At 43.6% G+C, this 18,531-nt stretch overlaps 1 protein-coding gene and 1 long non-coding RNA gene across 2 annotated transcripts in view; both read left to right on the top strand.

Annotated features, from left to right (window-relative positions):
* The first annotated feature begins 2,114 nt into the window (after positions 1-2,114).
* LOC307188666 lies at positions 2,115-8,687 on the top strand. The gene is made up of 3 exons (XR_013829038.1): positions 2,115-2,443; positions 2,771-3,094; positions 8,582-8,687. It is a non-coding gene; the product is annotated as an uncharacterized lncRNA (long non-coding RNA).
* Positions 8,688-8,911: 224 nt separating this feature from the next.
* Positions 8,912-18,531, top strand: part of LOC307189570 (putative ATP-dependent RNA helicase DDX60) — a 113,364-nt gene continuing 103,744 nt past the window's right edge. The window contains exons 1-6 of the mRNA XM_079927755.1: positions 8,912-8,929; positions 10,607-10,796; positions 12,685-13,026; positions 14,835-14,951; positions 15,859-16,020; positions 17,346-17,504. Of these exons, the coding sequence (XP_079783881.1) occupies positions 8,916-8,929; positions 10,607-10,796; positions 12,685-13,026; positions 14,835-14,951; positions 15,859-16,020; positions 17,346-17,504 (984 nt within the window). The 5' untranslated portion in view covers positions 8,912-8,915. The remainder of the gene's footprint in view (positions 8,930-10,606; positions 10,797-12,684; positions 13,027-14,834; positions 14,952-15,858; positions 16,021-17,345; positions 17,505-18,531) is intronic.

Raw genomic sequence — 18,531 nt, 5'->3', positions numbered from 1 at the left:
GTCCCAGGGGATGGGGGGGGAGTATCCCCTGATTTCAGGGAAGGGTGTAAAGGTGGTGGTTGGAGTGGCCTTTCTGCTTCTTGCCGTCCAGCTGGGATGCTCCACGTGCTGGCGTGCCATATTTTGGGGGAGCGTCACTGCCTTGACATCCTCGACATCTTTGAGCCTCCCAGGGATCCCTGAGTTCCTCCAGGGGCACACCTGCTGTCTGGGGAGCTTGTCAGGTGAGAGCAGATATACCCCCATGCCCGACCCCCCCAACCCCGGCCAGTTCCTCTGTCCTCCGGATCAGCTGCATTTACCCAGGAGTTGTCACTCCCTGACCACCAGCACGATTATTTCAGCAAGCAATCACGACTTCCCAAGGGAACCAGGGTCACCCCACCCTCTGGTTATGACCAAGTCTGCCTTCTACAGTCCCACCTGGTGACTTTGCTCCCCGGTCCTGGCCTGTGTGCCCTGCCTGGGGGGCTGGCTCCTTCCGGGGCTGTGAGTACATGGGACAAGCCACCTGTAATCACGTCTGTCCAGGACAGGGGTCCTGCGCTTGGCTGTGGCCCCTGACTCGAGGGCGGGTGGAAGGAGACCTATCAAATGGTTGGAGGCCCCCAAAGAGGAAGGACCAGTAGGTTGCTTTAATCCAGAAGCAATGAGGAAGCATTGGCGTGTGTTCAACAGGGACCGGACAGGCTCCGTTTTCCATGCTCACTGGTGACCCTGGCAGCAGGTGGAAATGGGATGGAGGGACCGACTGCAGTCCGGCGGGGAAGAGCTGTTTCAGCCGTCCAGGTGAGAAGTGGTGATGCCCTCACTGGCCTGTGGAAAATGGCAGCACAGAGGTGCCAGATTCCATCCATGTTAGGAGCTCAAGTTCACTGGGATTTGAGTGAAGATTCAACAGCAGTCCCCAGGCTCTAATTTGAGCAACTGTTACGTGATCACTCCATTAATCCCAAGAGATGGGAGGGAAAGAAATAGAGCTAAAGAATACTGTAACTGAAACCGAGGGAGAAGAGGCTCTTAGGAAAAGAGAGATTGGCTGAAATCTTTCAAAAATTTCAGAGAGAGAAGTCAGTGAATCGTGGACCAGAGGACCATTATCCTGATTTCTCAATCAATGACTCATCACTGGTGTCTGACAGAGCAGTTTCAAGGCAGATCTGGAATAAAGGGGCTCAAGGACTCGGCGGAGGGGAAGAGGTGTAGACAGTGCATGTAGACCACGAGAGGCCACCATGCCAAAAAGCAGGTGGCTTCCACCTCCCTCTGGTAAGGACCCTCTGAGCCCCCTGGGTAAGTACCAATCATTTCCTGAGCTCCAGAGCCTTACTTCAGTCCATCCTGCAAAGTATTGATACCTTTGCTGTGAGCTCATGGGTGTCAGGAGTCAGGACACTGACCTTTGGGCAGGAGGAGGGAGGGGCATTGCCCAGCTGGCCCCAGGCAAGCGCCTTAGAGAGCTTGGCGAAGGAGGGACACAAACGGAGCGTCACTTTAGACCAGTCAGGTGTCAAGTTCCAGGTTCTCTTGTTTTCTTTCTCACTATCATCACAAGAAACACATCACAAACTTGCAAATAAATAATCAATAAATAAAAGCCTGATGGCTGTGAGAAGTGTCCACCTTCTCAGACCCTGCCCTTTTCTCCAGTCGATGGCCATCTGTCTGTTTTCCCCTGTGGATCAGTGAGAGCCTGGACCTCTCTTCTTTTCTTGCGGACAGAGCAGCTCCTGGCTTCCCACTGTTGCTAAGATTCCCCCACCCACCACTTCCTGGAATTCCAGCGTATTTGCACATTTATGGCGTTCATGAAGTTCATGAAATTAAGCACGTGAGCACAGTAAGCAACTGCAAACCTCAACAGGCAGAAACTATGTAAAAATAACATCAATTAAAGTGAGAAATAGGGAATTCCCTGGCCGTCCAGCCGTCAGGACTCTGCCTTTTCACTGCCTGGGTTTCAGTCCCCTGGCAGGGGAACTAAGATCCCACAAGCTACCTGGTGCGGCAAAAAAAAAACAACAGTGAGAACGTTGTGCTTTCGATTTCACAGAAAGATGTTTCTCGGTCCATGAAAGCTCCAAATATAGTTGACACAGAACGGTAATTCTCAGCTTCTCATCACAGAAACTCCAAGTTCACGCGTTCTTAACTGGTTTTTTTCTTTTTGCATAAAGGTGGAATTTCAGATTCCACAGTACCTTACATTTGAGAAATGGAATATTTCCTGACACATCATTAAACAAAGAACGTCACAGTCATCAGCGATTGCAGCCCTCCAAAGTGAGCCGGTGAGCCCTGAGGGAACTCAGGAAGGAAAAGAATACCTGCCATCTAGCAGCCATCAGACTGCAGCCACTCCCTGCCGTGAGCCACGCGGAAACTCGGGATGAGAAAACATTGGCCCCAGAGAGCTGAGGTGCAGATCAAAGGAATGATTTCAGTGAGCCCAGACTCTTGCATCTTCCCATATATAGAAAAGCACTAATTTCCTTAACTTGGGATATCTGGTTTTCCTTAATTAACAGTAATCTTCTGACCTTCAGACTCCCTGCCCTTTCTTGCAAAAACTATGTAATCTGGCTCCGCCCCCCTCACCTCCTCAGAGCAGTTTCTCAGGGTTTCTTGAGATGCTGCTTCCTGGGCTTGAAGTCCTAAAAATTCCTATCGAGTAGAACGTAACTCTCAACTTCTAGGTTGTGAACATTTTTTAGGTGGACACATTTCACCTATTTCTAATTCCGCCTCTTCTTGATTTTATCTTGTTTAGATAGATGTCCCGGATTTCTCTGCCTCATTTCCCTCTATTTCATGCCCAAATCCCAAAGTCCTCTGCTGCCTCTTGCTGGATGTTGTGACAGAAGGATGCTCAAACCACCTACCAGCTCACACAACTGAAGCGCGGTGAAACGAAACTTGAAACTGAAGTCCTGCAAACGATAAAGGAAACCGAAAGTCTCCCGGACCTCTGGCCTTACGGGGGCCCCGCCCCGCCCCGCCCCGTCCGACCCCTACACCGGTTCTACGCTCCGCGCCCTCCTGCCTTTCTGCGGTGCGCTCAGCTGCCCTTCAGAGGCTGCGGGTCCGGCTCCAGGTTCGGTCCGGGGTAAAGGGTGTGAGGGCGTCTCGCGGGTCCCGGGGCGCTGCGGTCTCGCAGGGGCTCGAGGTCTTTGACCTGATGGGCGGGGAGGTGCCCGGCGCGGGCGTTGGGCGCAGGGGACGCAGGGCGGGGGCGAGGGATGCGCGATGCTCCGGGGGCCGGCGCGTCTTAGAGCTCCGGAGTTGCAAGGGGGAAGTGCGCGCTGGCGGGGGCGGGCGCGTGGAGCGCTGAGGTCTGAGGAGGGAGACGAGTGCTCAGGCACTAAGGGTCCTCTTCGGAGAAAGGGTGGGCATGGGGCTACTGGGGAGACCAAAGCGCGTCAGAGGCGGACAGGGCCGGTGAGCCCTGGACGGGGCAGCGCCAAGCAGCTTCCTCATCCCTGCGGAGCCTCGGACCCAAACCAAACTTGCAGAATCAGAGTCTGCATTTTCATAAGGTCTCCCAGGTGATTCCTACATTTCAGTGGCTTATCGCTGTAAGAATTTATTTATTTTTTTAACGAAGTATTCACGGTCAAGGGGTACGCATTCGTTTTCTATTGCTGTGCAACAAATGATCACCACTTCAGTGGCTGAAGTCCGTCGAAATTCACCGTGTTAAGAGTTTCAGTGGATGGGAAGTCCAGGCAGGGGGCTGAGCCCCGGACCTGCGTCTCCCGGCTGGAATGAAGGCGTCCGCTGGCTGGAAGGATCCAGTTCCTTGCAGCTGTGGGGCTGGAGTTCCCTGTTTCTTGTTGGCCGGAGGCTCCTCCTGGCCTGTAGAGACCCCGCTGAGGGGCTTAGCCTCAGCTTTAGGTCTGCAGAGCCAGCAGGAGAATCTCCTTTCTCCTGTGTATGATAGTCTCGCAGATGTACCCCCATGAGGGGAGACGCTGTCCCACTAAAGTCGCAGGTCCTGCCCACGCCCAGGGGACAGGTTATGGGGGGCGGGGCACACCGGGGAGGCTGGGGTCTCAGAGGCCACCCTCAAGTCCTGCCCACTGCGGGTCAGCTCCTCTGCAGGCCTTGTTTCAGGAGCGGTCCCCTTGCGTGCTCCACCATCACCTGGACCGTGTTCTCTGGCTCTGGCTGTCTCTCCTTCAACGTGTAGTCCACGATTCCTCTTTTTTTTCCCCTTCTTTCAATTTAAGATTTTAAAATCAGAACCCAAACAAGGTTCTGACACTACTGTGTTTGGAAGTTTGTTACCATCTCTTTCATCCTCTTGCAATTTATTTCTTAGTAAGCTGGGGGGTTTTGTTTGAAAGTTTATATTGGTGGTGGTTTTTCTTTTGTTTTTTTTTAATTAATTAATTTATTTTTGTCTGCGTTGCGTCTTCGTTGCTGCTCAAGGGCATTCTCTAGTTGCTGCGAGCGGGGGCTACTCTTCCTTGCGGTGCACAGGCTTCTCTTTGCAGTGGCTTCTTGTTGCGGAGCACGGGCTCTAGGCAGGTGGGCTTCAGTAGTTGTGGCACGTGGGCTCAGTAGTTGTGGCTCATGGGCTCTAGAGCGCAAGCTCAGTAGTTGTGGTGCACGGGCTTAGTTGCTCCACGGCATGTGGGATACCCCCGGACCAGGGCACGAACCCGTGTACCCTGCATTGGCAGGCAGATTCTTAACCACTGTGCCACCAGGGAAGCCGGGTTGTTTTTATTTTTATTTATTTTATTTTATTTATTTATTTTTGTGGTACACGGGCCTCTCAGTGTTGTGGCCTCTCCCGTTGCGGAGCACAGGCTCCGGACGCGCAGGCTGAGCAGTCATGGCTCACGGGCCCAGCTGCTCCGCGGCATGTGGGATCCTCCCAGACCAGGGCACAAACCCGCGTCCCCTGCATCAGCAGGCGGACTCTCAACCACTGTGCCACCAGGGAAGCCCCGGTTGTTTTTTTTTAAAATCTTGTCTTGTAGTGATTCTCCTAGTCCTCTTGGCATATTTTAACATTTAAGATGTTCTTCTGTTTTCTAAATTTCTAAGTGACAGTTCTTGCTACCAGAGATTTGATCAAATTCAGGTTTAAGACCCCCCCCCCCCCCCGCTGGAGTATTTCCACACTGGTGTAGTTCTGTATGGAAACAGCTCTTTGCCTCTATTTTTGTTGTGTCACCACCTAAAAATGCCGAGATCGATTTGTTTACTGGAAGCTGTAAACTGGAACCACCCAGTTCTACATTTTTGTCTCTGTTTGTGAGCTGGGTTACCCCCAGCCTCACAGAAATGAAGCCTCCCCATGTATGAACCTCCCTATTTGGCTCATTGTATGAATTTCATACTATAAGTCTTTGTCATAATTTATAGTATTTTATGACTTTAATTCTTGTGATTTGTTTCTATTTTGAATCAAAAATGGAAAACCAGTTAGCAGCACTTACAAAATTATGATTTTGTACAATAGTAGGCAGTCTTTATCTTTGCCTGGGAAACATAGTTCCATATCATTAAGACTACTGCTTGAAATGGATACTTCTCAAAATTCAAAGTGTCATGCATCCTCTTTTCTTTTTAGCTTCCTTTAATTCTTGTGGACCGTACATAATTTCAATGTTTCTTGATTGTCCTCTTTATCTTTTTTCTTCAATTTTCTGTACTATCTTTTAAAATAAATTTTCATTTAAGATGAGTCGTTGGTGAGGTTTCCGACTGGTTTTTAAAAATTTTTTCATTAATTTTTTTAATTGGCTGCATTGGGTCTTCGTTGCTGCGTGCGGGCTTTCTCTAGTTGCGGTGCGCGTGCTTCTCATTCCGGTGGCTTCTCTTGTTGCGGAGCACGGGCTCTAGGCACGTGGGCTTCAGTAGTTGTGGTGCGCAGGCTCAGTAGTTGTGGCGCACGGGCTTAGCTGCTCCGCGGCATGTGGGATCTTCCCCGACCAGAGCTCGAACCACTGTCCCCGGCATTGGCAGGCGGATTCTTAACCACTGCGCCACCAGGGAAGCCCCTGACTTCTTAAATGTCTAGTACTACTGTGTTTTCCCTCTCCTGATGAATTGAATGACTGTTTGGATACAGAATTCTTAGTTCAAAACATTTTCCTCTCAGAACTTTGAAAGTATTCTTTTCTTTTATCAAGACATCCAGTAATGCTCTCATTTTGATGTGTTGTATCTGTGTGCCAGGTACTATTTTAATCCATTTGTATGCATCAGCTCATACTTTTAAATGGCTTGCAAACACAGCCAGGGGGAGTAATATGATTGTCCGATGAGTGGATGAGTGAAGTGAGACAGAGAACGTAACTTACCTCAACTGTAGTATGTTCACAACTGGGGTGAGAAGCCTGGCGTCCTGCTGGCAGCGCCCGTGTTCCCTCTGCTCACATCTGCCTTACACCTCTTTGTGGTGCTTCCGTCTTTCTCTGTATTCCTGGAGCTCTTCGGTTTTCACAAGCTGTGTGTAAGCATGGTTTTCTCTTTTGCCATTATTTCTGCTCAGTGCTTGGAAAAACTTTTCAATCTAAAAAAGTATATTTTTCTTTAACTCTGGCCTAATATTGTTATGTTATGCTAACTATTATATCTTTGATTACTTTTAATTTATCCCCACCCCACTTTGCAATCGTACTTCTCTGTGACTGGAATTACTGTGACATGGACTTAGAACTTGTTGATCTCTCCTCCATATGTTAGTAATTTTTCTATTTTCCATCTCTTTGATTTTCTCTTCTCTCCTCTAAGAAATTTCCTGGATTTTAACCCCTAGATCCGCTAACTTGAAACTTCAGCATGCCCATTCCATTGTTCTGTGCATAAATTATTTTTCTGAAATTGTATTTAAAATTTTTATGAGCATTTACTTTTTTGTTTTACTGTAGCAACCTGTTACTATTTTATTAGTTAATGTCACTGTCATTATTGAGAACTCTAACTGGAGTTTTTTTTTTTTAAGGACTGTTCTGTCCTTGAATCATGTTTGTTCGCCTGGCTTCGTATTTTTTTTCTTCCCCCTTAAATGTCGAGCGATTCTAATGTTTTATACATATTCACTCGTGGTTATTATGATAGGTAGCTGGTTTTATTTTACTTAGCATGTTTCTCCCTTACATGAGAGAGAACTGAGCGTAATGATTGTGGATTCTGTGTGATGTTTAGGTGAGAACCAGTTTGGGGTAAAGTTTCATATGGAAAGCTTCTTGTGAGGGTTGGGGAACAGGCCAGGAGTCCCTTACCTGTCAGATGAAGGAGGCTTTATTCTGCCAACATAGCTGTGGTTAAAAATCTGCCCAGTGCCCAGCATGCACTCATGTCCCATTAGTCATTGTTACTTAATTTCAAAACCTGTATTATCTCTTTCAGTTTATGTGCATTATATTTTCAAATGAAGGTGTTAGGACTTAATTTGTTTGGCGCTCACTGCTTAATACATGAACTATTAGGTATTCATTTTGTCTTAGGAGTACGATTTAAAAATAAAAGTCCTGAGACGTTAAGGGCACCTGTGAACCTCTGTGATGCTGTGATTTAACCCATCTCATCTCGTGTATCTGATACTGTCTTTCCTGATGCTGTGTCTCTCTGTCCAAGCGCCTTCATCCACACCGGTGGCCTCACTTAACCATAATACTGAAACTGCTCTCACACTGAGGTCTAGCCCAGACCTCGTGTTTGATCTCTAGACCTGTACATTTAATTACTTACAGGACATGTCCCATAGTAAGTCGAACCCAGGCTGACCACAAATGAACTTAGGATCTTTCCCTGACGTTGGCCGCATCCCAAGGTTTCCAGCCCAGGGAGCAGCCTCGCCTTGCATGCGATTGCATCAGGTAGAATCCTAAGGGGTTCCTCTTCTGCATCCGTAGCTGATCCATTACCTCATCATGTCAAACTCACCTTCTGAGTATCTGAGATGAACATGTGCCTCAAACTACTGTCCAGCTGCACTACATGCAGCTACTACCGTTGCTCTAGAACAGTGGCTTTCTCTCCGCCTCACTAGCGGGGTCTTTGCTTCACCCCATCTATTCTCTGTACTGGAGCCAGTGTAATCTTCCAAGATGCACAGTCAATCCCATTACTACCTGCTTAAAATCCATCAGTGTATTTTAGGATGACAAACATGCGATCAGAGGCTCTGCATGACTTTGTGTTTCTGCACTCCAGCGCGGCTGGCTTCTTCTCAGGACCTAGAACCATCCACACACTTTCCTGCCACAAGGCTTTTGCGCCAGGTGTTCTGGGTTCTCTCTGCCTGCAGTGCTACCCACCCCACCCCTTTGTTTAATTATATCTCGTCTTATCCTTCAGAACTCAGCTCAAGCATTGCTTCTTTAGGGAAGTGTCCACTGACCTTTTGACTTTGTCACATTTGCAATGTTCCATTGTTCGTATGATTATCTGATTGATATTTATCTTTCCTGGTAAATTTTAAGTTTCATGGGAACTGACAGCATTTTGACTTTTGTTCATTCTTGTATTCCCAGTGCCTAAAGTTTTGTTTAACACACAATAGTCATTCAGTACCGTTTGTTGATGGAATAATTCATTTCTAATTTTCCTTTCTTTGTAGGTCTGCCGTTTTCATTAGCATCTGCCACTTAGAGCTACCACAGTAAAGGATATTTGCTATATTTAATATTTTCCATCAGGTTGGAGGCACGTGGCAAGAATGGGTAATTTTCAATTTAAAATATTTATAAATTGTAAAATAATGATTCTGCAAGCTACACAGATTTAATAGAATTAACTTTATGACTTTTTTCTTTCTCAAATAATTTGTAAATGATAGCTCTTTTAAAAAGAATTGATTGAAAATAATTCATTCTCTTTCTCTCTCTCTTTTTTTAGGTTTAGAAAAATACCTGAAGCTTTTGGAGAAAATGTCACAGATGATTTTGGATCAAATGGCAAAAGCTGAGTGAGTGTTGTAGTAATAAATCAAGAGATATAAAGTTCTACATCTTATTTGCTGTGTATCGGATTGGCCTTAAAGCGATTATCTACCTTTCATCTATCTATCGTCTACCGTCTGTCTATATCTATCTATCCATCCATCCTTCCATCTATCCACATATCTAATCTATTTATCATTTATCTTAGTATATGTATTATAGTATTTTATATATATATATATATGAGATTGTTGAACACAGAACTTTTAGAGCTGTTTGATGGTCAGTGGAAACAGTCTTCTCTTGCTTTATTGTCCATGGCTGTCAATGAACCCATCATTTTATGAAAGGATGAGATTTTTTTTCCCCATATTTGAGAGCATTTATTCAATCTTCTCGAAATCATGCTTACAATTTCCATGTTTTTTTTTTTTTAAACATCTTTATCGGAGTATAATTGCTTTACACTGGTGTGTTAATTTCTGCTTTATAACAAAGTGAATCAGCTATACATATACATATGTTCGGATGTCTCCTCCGTCTACAGTAATTCTCTTTTTTATTTTTAACATCTTTATTGGAGTATAATTGCTTTACAGTGGTGTGTTAGTTTCTGCTTTATAACAAAGTGAATCAGTTATACATTTACACATGTTCCCATGTCTCCTCCCTCTACAGTAATCTCTTTTTTTTTAACATCTTTATTGGCGTATAATTGCTTTACACTGGTGTGTTAGTTTCTGCTTTATAACAAAGTGAATCAGCTATACATATACATATGTTCCCATGTCTCCTCCCTGTACAGTAATTCTCTTTTTTTTTTTTAACATCTTATTGGGGTATAATTGCTTTACAATGGTGTGTTAGTTTCTGCTTTATAACAAAGTGAATCAGGTATACATATACATATGTTCCCATATCTCTTCCCTCTTGCGTCTCCCTCCCTCCCACCCTCCCTATCCCACCCCTCTAGGTGGTCACAAAGCACCGAGCTGATCGCCCTGTGCTATGCAGCTGCTTCCCACTAGCTCTCTGTTTTACATTTGGTAGTGTATATATGTCCATGCCACTCTCTCACTTTGTCCCAGCTTACCCTTCCCCCTCCCCATATCCTCAAGTCCATTCTCTAGTAGGTCTGTGTCTTTATTCTTTATTCCTTCTTGTCCCTAGGTTCTTCATGCCTTTTTTTTTTTTAATTTTTAGATTCCATATATATGTGTTAGCATACAGTATTTGTTTTCCTCTGACTTACTTCACTCTGTATGACAGACTCTAGGTCCATCCACCTCACTACAAATAACTCAATTTCGTTTCTTTTTATGGCTGCGTAATATTCCATTGTATGTGTGTGCCGCATCTTCTTTAGAAAGGATGAGATTGATGAAGCAGGAAGGTCTATATTCAGATATAGGTGTTCAGTCCCTGAGTCCGGCCCACATTTTGGCCTTAGATAACGTGCTCTGTTTTCGAGCCTCAGTTTCCTTCCCTGTTGAGCGGAGGTGATGCTGATTCCTCCTGTGAAGAACACTCATGCGTGCGGGTGTCTTTGGCAAGTCAGTGTAGAGACCAACGTGAAAGAATTACTCAGTAAATCAAGCTATTGATGATAATGATGATGAAGATAATAATGATAATAAAGCTGCTGCCTTTGGGGCCTGATTTCATCTTCGTGTAATTTTTCATTTTCACTGTTTGTATTCTAGTTATGACAGTCTGTTGAATGATTTTGTTGAGTCTGAGTTTTTTCTGATTGATGGAGACTCACTGCTGATGACATACATCTGTGAGAAATCCTTGCGGCCTGAACAGGGCCTGCACTTCTTTTACCTGGTGGAATGCTACCTTGTGGATCTAATTAATAAAGGAGGACAGTTTGCCGTCGTCTTCTTCAAGGTAACGTGACAGTTGGGTTCTTTTCTGTGATTTGAGAACTGAGACTACAATGACATTGTTTTATAAGTAGGTTTTTTTTCTTATTTCAAAGTGAAGTAGATCTATAAAAATTCAGCAAATTTAAAGGGAAGAACAGAAAAAAAAAGTGACCCAGGATCCCAGTATTCAGAAATTACTACATTGAGGATGATGATTATTATTTTTATTGGGGTATAGTTGTTTTACAATGGTGTGTTAGTCTCTGCTGTGCAGCAAAGTGAAGTAGAGTTCTCTCTGCTATGTAGTAGGTTCTCATTAGTTATCTATTTTATACATACTGGTGTATATATATCAATCCCAATTACCCAGTTCTTCCCACTCCCCCCTTTCCCCCCTTGGTGTCCATACGTTTGTTTCTATTTCTTTGTCTCTATTTCTGCCCTGCAAACCGGTTCATCTGTACCATTTTTCTAGGTTCCACATATATGCGTTAATATACGATATTTGTTTTTCTCTTTCTGACTTACTTCACTCTGTATGACAGTCTCTAGGTCTATCCACATCTCTACAGATGACCCAATTCAAAAAGAAACATGCACCCCAGTGTTCATTGCAGCACTATTTACAATAGCCAGGTCAACGTAAATGTCCATCACAGACGAATGGAGAAAGAAGATGTGGTACATATACACAATGGAATATTACTCAGTCATAAAAAGGAATGAAATTGGGTCATTTGTAGAGGATTATTTTTTATTTGCCCTCATGGAGCTTTCCTGTGAGGACACACAGGACCCTGGAGGAGGGTGAGGGGTGTCCTCGGAAGCGACTGAGCTGATCTCCGGGTTCTAATCTCCCAACTCCAAGTAGGTCCACCTCTGTCTTCAAAACTCAACAGTTTGTGGGGGCTTCCCTGGTGGCGCAGTGGTTGAGAGTCTGCCTGCTAATGCGGGGGACGTGGGTTCGAGCCCTGGTCTGGGAGGATCCCACATGCCACGGAGCAACTAGGCCTGTGAGCCACAGCTACTGAGCCTGCGTGTCTGGAGCCTGTGCTCCGCAACGGGAGAGGCCGCGATAGTGAGAGGCCCCTGCTTGCCACAACTAGAGAAAGCCCTCGCACAGAAACGAAGACCCCACACAGCAAAAATAAATTAATAAACTCCTATTCCCAGCAACGAAAAAAAACAAAAAAACCAAAAAAAAAACCAGTTTGTTTGAGCCCAGACGTGGATCAAACTCACCAGTGTTGCTTCGTTCTTATTTGCTCTGAAGTAAATACATCCAAGGGAAGATACCTGGTCTTCCTTGATTTGAATGTGCATATAACTAATGAAATTTTAACAGTTTCAAATACATGTATGTATCATACCACCACCACCTCCTCATTCTATCCCTAAAGGTAACCAGTGTGTTATTCTTGGAGGTTTTAGTGCATGTCTGTTCAGTTCTTTTGTGATCCATATTATTGTTAGATATTTGAGCCTTGCTGACTGCCTGCGAGCAATGCATGAATTGTGGGCTTTTGATAAAAACCGGTGCTACTTCCGGGTGACCTGGGACTGTCCCTGCAGCGTGATCCACCCCAGCTTTCCCTATGGTCGCTTTATAGCTACCATTTGCTTTTACATATTTTTCTTTCCTTTTTCTTTTTGAAGTGAGATTGGAGAGGAGAAGAATTAGAATGGGAAGGGAAAGTGTGAGTTAAAGGGGACACATGTATTTAAACCCAAATTGTGATTTGTGGCATGTATCTGCAAAATGACAGTCAAGGATCGAGGGTCTATGTTCTGACTATAAAACAGAATACAACTGTGTTGGAACCTATTCCTTTAATGAGTTTCATGGTATGTGTTAACCAGCAAAACTAGTAGACGGCTAAATGATGATTTCAAAATTGTCTACCCCACAGGATGCTGAACATGCATACAACAGCATCCCTGAATTGCTTCCTCTGAGAATGGCGTTAATTCTCCACCTTCAGCATAATACCAACATTGATGTCCGAACAGGCTTTTCTGGGTGCTTCTCACAAGAGTGGAAAAGTTTCTTGGAAGACAGTTACCCATATTTTCTGATCGTTGCCGATGAAAGCCTGAGCCATCTACAAGTACACCTTTTCAACTTTTTAATCATGCAGTCCTGGGCGATGAATGTCAATGCCGTGCTCTTCTCGGGCCAAGCATCCGATGTCCTTCGACTTTACGCGTACTTTATGCCGAGCAACTACGAACACCAGTTGATTTTCCAGAAGGTAGTTTGCACCTAAAAGACAAACTTTTAGAATTTCACGAAATTTTCTGCATTACTTGACTCAGTTTGATTTCTCCCTCTTTTATGGAAATTATCATAGGTTTAACAGAGAGGTGTAGAAAAATAGAAATGATAATAATAAAACAAAAATGCAGTCATTATTGGGCAGTTGTTGTCATAACAGTAGTGCTTGGTGCTTCCCATGAGTCACTTTATTTAACCTTCACAGTGACCCTGTGAGGGAGGTGTTAGTGTTGTCTGTGTTTTGCAGATGATGAAGTAGATACTTGAACAAATAATCTGCCCATTGTCAATTCCAAATCCAGTAATACAGCCTGGATTTTAAAAGAGGCAGCCTGACCCCAGCACTTCGGTGCTTAAGTGTGGCATGCGCTTCCATCTCTACTTAGGAAGGCCAGACATGCGTCCACATACTAGTGAAATGATGGTGAATATGGTAGCTTTTCATGAGAAAACAATGGTGAAAGTTGATGAAATACAATTTAAAAAAAAAATTAAAAAAATATTTTGGCCGTACTGCATGGCGCATAGGATCTTGGTTCCCCGACCAGGGATCCAGCCTGTACCCCCTGCATCGGAAGCATGTAGTCTTAATCACTGGACCGCCAGGGAGGTCCCTGAAATAAAATTATTTCTTAACATTAAATCATTAATAGAATTTTCAAAGTATTTAGAATTTTAATCCTGTAATCTTATTATTTTGCTGTATTGGTATAATTGGTAATGACTGTATTGAATGTTTGGGAGTTCAAAAACGCTCACCAATTTTAGAAATAAATTTGGTTTCTGTCTAATTTTCACTACTTATAGGGAATTTAGAATGTGAAGACAGTTCTATATATCATCCAAATGATTTTTGTGTCAGTTAACATTTTCACTTTTTTGAGTTGAGGGTCACACCCCTTGTGGCACTGGCCACATCTGGATGGCTATCACAAAATCCAATAAGATAGTTTACTTTGCTTTCGTTAGAACTTCAGTCATTAAACTATTTCCAACTCTGGTTGCCTGCTGTGAGTAAGAACAGCCTTGTGTGTGTATTTTTTTTTTAATTAAAAAATTATTTTTTGTAGTGACAGGAGGTCCTGAAATCCGTTCATTTCATTTTTTATTCTGTTAGAGCAATTTCTGAATCTGTGTTTGAAGAGTCCCTACAAACTTCCTTGCTAGTCTTTTCTCAAGAAAGACATTTTTTAATGGAGGATTTTATTTCTGGTAAAATAATTTATTTCCTAGTTTATTGAACACTCACCTTAAAGAGGTGATTTCATTGATCAATTTGAGGACTGTGTGAAATGTCTATAAAAATGCCATGCATGTTGATAATGGCTGTTGCTGGATGTTCATTACCTGGGGAAGGCGGTTATGCTATTCTCTCTGTGTCTCTTTGAATTTTTTTCTAATAAAATCTAGTGCATTAAATGGGTAAATTGTTTCTTTTTGAGATATTGAAAATGTTCTAAAATTAGATTATGGCGATGGTTGCGCAACTCTGTAAATGTATCCAAAGCCATTGAATTGTACCCTTAAAGTGAGGGAATTTTGTGTCATGTTAATTATACCTTGATGGAGTTGTTAAAAAATAAAATGGACCTCGACAAAAATTAATTTGGCGAAGACAGGCAGGCTTTAAAAGCATTGTTGATGATCTGTAATTACATTAGTGTATTTTTTTTAACTTAGAAATATATTGTAACAGTATTATCTTCAATATATGATTTTCTTTAGTTGGAAAGTAATGTGATATATTATTTATGACGATTTATGTGACTTGCCTTCCTTTTGCAGCATGAAAAGCACTTTGAGAATGCTTATAAAACCCTGATTAAGCAATTGAAGGAATGTAGAGTTTTAGCATTAGGACGTCTTTTTGGAAATTTAAAATGGAAAGATATGATGGAAGAGGTACTGAAACTTTTAAAAATCTTTTGATTTGAATGAATTGTTTAATTACTAAAAAAATGCAAACATAGTTCAGAGTTCTCATATACCTCTCACCCAGCTTCCGCCCCCAGTGTTAAGATCTGATGTAACCAAGGTACGTTTGTCAAACCAGGAAATTAATATCACTATAATAATATTAACAGACAAACATATCAATAACAGACTTTAATACACCACTTTTTCCGATTATCAGAAAAATTATTCACAAATTTTATTTTTAGTGGATGCCTAATATTTCTCTAATGCTGAACATTTAAATTGTTTGAAAATTGGCTTTAACAGATAACTTTGTGACGAACATCTTGGAGCATAAATCTTGGTACACATTTTGTATAACTTACCTAACCTACCTACCTAGAACTTGCATAGTCAATCAGAAAGTATCAACATACATAATGATAATCATATGTATTGCCAAATAGCTTTGCAGTAACTCTGTGCCTATGTATACTCTGATTTGCAAATATAAGAGAAATGACACGTCACATGATTTCCAGTGCTATTATCCTTAAAATATACTTTGCTAATTTGAAAGTAAAAATATGCTATCTAATTGTCCTTTTTGTTACTAAAATGGTTGAACACTTTTATTAATATTTGTATTTTGTGAATTATCTGCTCATGTCTTATTAAAGGCTTAGATGTTTTATTGATTTATAGGAGCTCTCTACATATTTAAACTTGTAATAATTTCATTGAAATACTTATTATGTTCCCATTTTGAATTTTGTTTCTTGCTTTAAACAGAAATGTTTTTGTGTAGTCATATCTATTTTTCTCTTCGGTATGAGTTCTTCTAGTAAGATCATTTATGATTGTAAACATTTTTCTAAATACCACGACATTTTACAATTTCCTTCTGTGACAGGCATGTGAAACTATTTCTCTGCTTAAGCAACTGTGGCCAGAAGGATCTGACATTCGGCAAGTTCTTTGTGTTACTTCGTGCTCCTTGTCTTTGAGTTTATACCATCACTTTTTAGAAAACAGATCGAAGACCACTGATGCTCAGAAAGCTAACATCCAACAGGTATGATAAGTTTACCGTGAAACACCAGTGAAATTTTATTTATTTGATTTTACTGAAACATCTGTTGTGCTGTTAGATGGGTTGGTGTTCTACTCACAGATGTTTCCCTTAGTACATTTTTAGTCAAATGTGTCCAGCCCTCCAGCGGAAGATAAGAAAGTGGCCCTTGGTGAGAGTTTACCCCCTTATGATGTTCTGGGCTCTTACATGCCTTGTGCCATTAAGTCTTCACGACAACAGTTTAAGGGAGGTGCTGTGATTCTTACTGAGGTTCAGAGAGTCCAGGGAACATTCGTCAAACCCAAGGATGAAATACAGTGTGGATTGAAACCAGGTCTGTCTGTCTTATCCAAGCTCCACTCTGTCCACTGCCTTGTGCAAGGAGCTTCCTGCTGTCCTGGCTGGACAGATGCTAAAGCCACAACTTCTGTAGGGCTGACAGAGGCCATTGAGACTCTGTAGACTGGTGTGGGTTTGTTCGCCAACCAACTAGCCATCCCTGTGTGTCTGCACATGTGCACGCATGCACTCAGACACACATGTGTACTCGTACTGTGTTGTTTACAACCTGAGTGCTGGGGAACTCCTGGTTGAAGATTCTTATGAAAGAGAAACAGTTTGGTCTCTTTCTTTCATAGTTTCAGAAACGAACAGGGCTCGTCATCTTTCTCCTGTGTCCTTTAGGTCTGCTTGAATAGTGTCTTTGCAAAATAACGTAGGTGGCTAGGCGTGCCATTTTAAATGATCACAAAAGTGATACTAAACCACTTGTCTCTCTGGGGCTTCTCATCGTTGGACCCCGTCTGGCCCTGTGGAGGCACACTGAATGAGCCTCAGTCTGGTTCCAGTGACAGCCCTGCAAACATTGTCTCATCAGGTTAAATATGCCCACTTCTTTACCCTTTTTCCACTTGGGTACATTTTCAGATTGTACCGGTTTCCTCACCCTGGTAGTTTTCAATATAACCTTTAAAATAGGACGCCTGGGAGAAAAGAGATGGAGCATTTCATGTGTGGCCCCGCCGTGCAGAATTCTGTGAGCTCCTGACGTCATGCGCTGCTGGGTCAGCTCATGTGAAGTTGCGCGCAACTAAGAACACAGGAAGTTGCTTCATGTAAACTGCTACTAAGCTGGCGGTTCCCTGTCTCTCTTACCCAACGTGTGTGTTATGTGAAGAAGAGAACTTTTGCAAAAATGCAGAGCGAACAGCGTAAGAGCGTGTGGTTCCTGCCCACGTGGTGCAGCTGCACCTTCTCTGAGGTGCCCAGGCATCAGGTGGTGTCCTGGCCACGGTCCTCTGACCCACCTTCTTTATTTGATGCAGGTGGAGACGAACTGCCCCACCCTGGAGGGGGTGACAGATTGGTGTAGACTGCACTGTCTCAGCGTGGCATTTCTCCTCCACTTACCTCTTTCCCAAAGAGCATGTACCAGATTCATCACTTCCCGCTGGATTAAGGACATTCAGACTTTCTTAACAATGGTAAGTATACTCTTGATTAGTTTATTTTTATTTTTTTATTATTATTATTTTTTTGCGGTACGCGGGCCTCTCACTGTTGTGGCCTCTCCCGTTGCGGAGCACAGGCTCCAGACGCGCAGGCCCAGCAGCCATGGCTCACGGGCCCAGCCGCTCCGCGGCATGTGGCATCTTCCCAGACCGGGGCACGAACCCGTCCCCCCCACATCAGCAGCTGGACTCTCAACCACTGCGCCACCAGGGAAGCCCTAGTGGATCAATTTGAATGGACATTTTTTAAGGATCTTGATACTTATAGTCAGAATGTCCAAGGAAAGTGTTTTAGAACCAATCAGTTAGGAAGCCGGTCCACAAATATTTATTTAATGCACGTGCATCGTGTGGATCACAGGAAAAGAAGGTGTTCACCCACCCCGCCCAGCACTTTCATAGAGCTACATTTTGCAGGGAGAGACAGATAAGGAATTTTTAAAACTACTCCTGCAGGATAGAAACTGCAGGACGCTTTAGAATCTGATACTAAAAAGACTGAACTCAGTCTGAAAAGGATGACTTCTCTTAAGAAGTGAAGAGAAGTTAAGTAACCCAAGTCTATGTGTAGGAGTTAGCAGGTTGGAGGGAGGCTGCACACCAGGTTCTAGGAGGTAAAGCAGCCTGTGTGATCGTGCCGAGGATGGCGTGACCGAGTGTCCCTGGACTAGAAAGAACACAGGAAAGGGACAAAGTGGAAGGGACGGGTCGGAGGCAGACCCTGTGGCCCCTTCAGGTGCTGTTAGGAGGGTGGAGACGTAACCTGATGCCAAGCACAGCGAGAGGCAGCTGGATGGTCTCTAGGTCAGTGGCGCTTTCATTTCAAAACAGGTGTCTCAGGTGCAGCGCAGAGGGTGCATCAGAGAGGTGACACGTGGACTCGGGAAGCCAGTTAGGTGACTGTCACCTCCGTGCCTGTAAGTGGTGCTGATGTTGGGGACAAGGGCATGGGCAGAGGGCTGGACAGCAGTGGGCAGTCGATCATGATTTGAGGTGTGGA

Source organism: Stenella coeruleoalba (assembly GCF_951394435.1).
Source record: "Stenella coeruleoalba genome assembly, chromosome: 7".
NCBI lineage: Eukaryota > Metazoa > Chordata > Mammalia > Artiodactyla > Delphinidae > Stenella > Stenella coeruleoalba.
The sequence above is the reverse complement of the archived record's forward strand: the minus strand, read 5'-3'. Positions and strand labels throughout refer to the sequence as shown.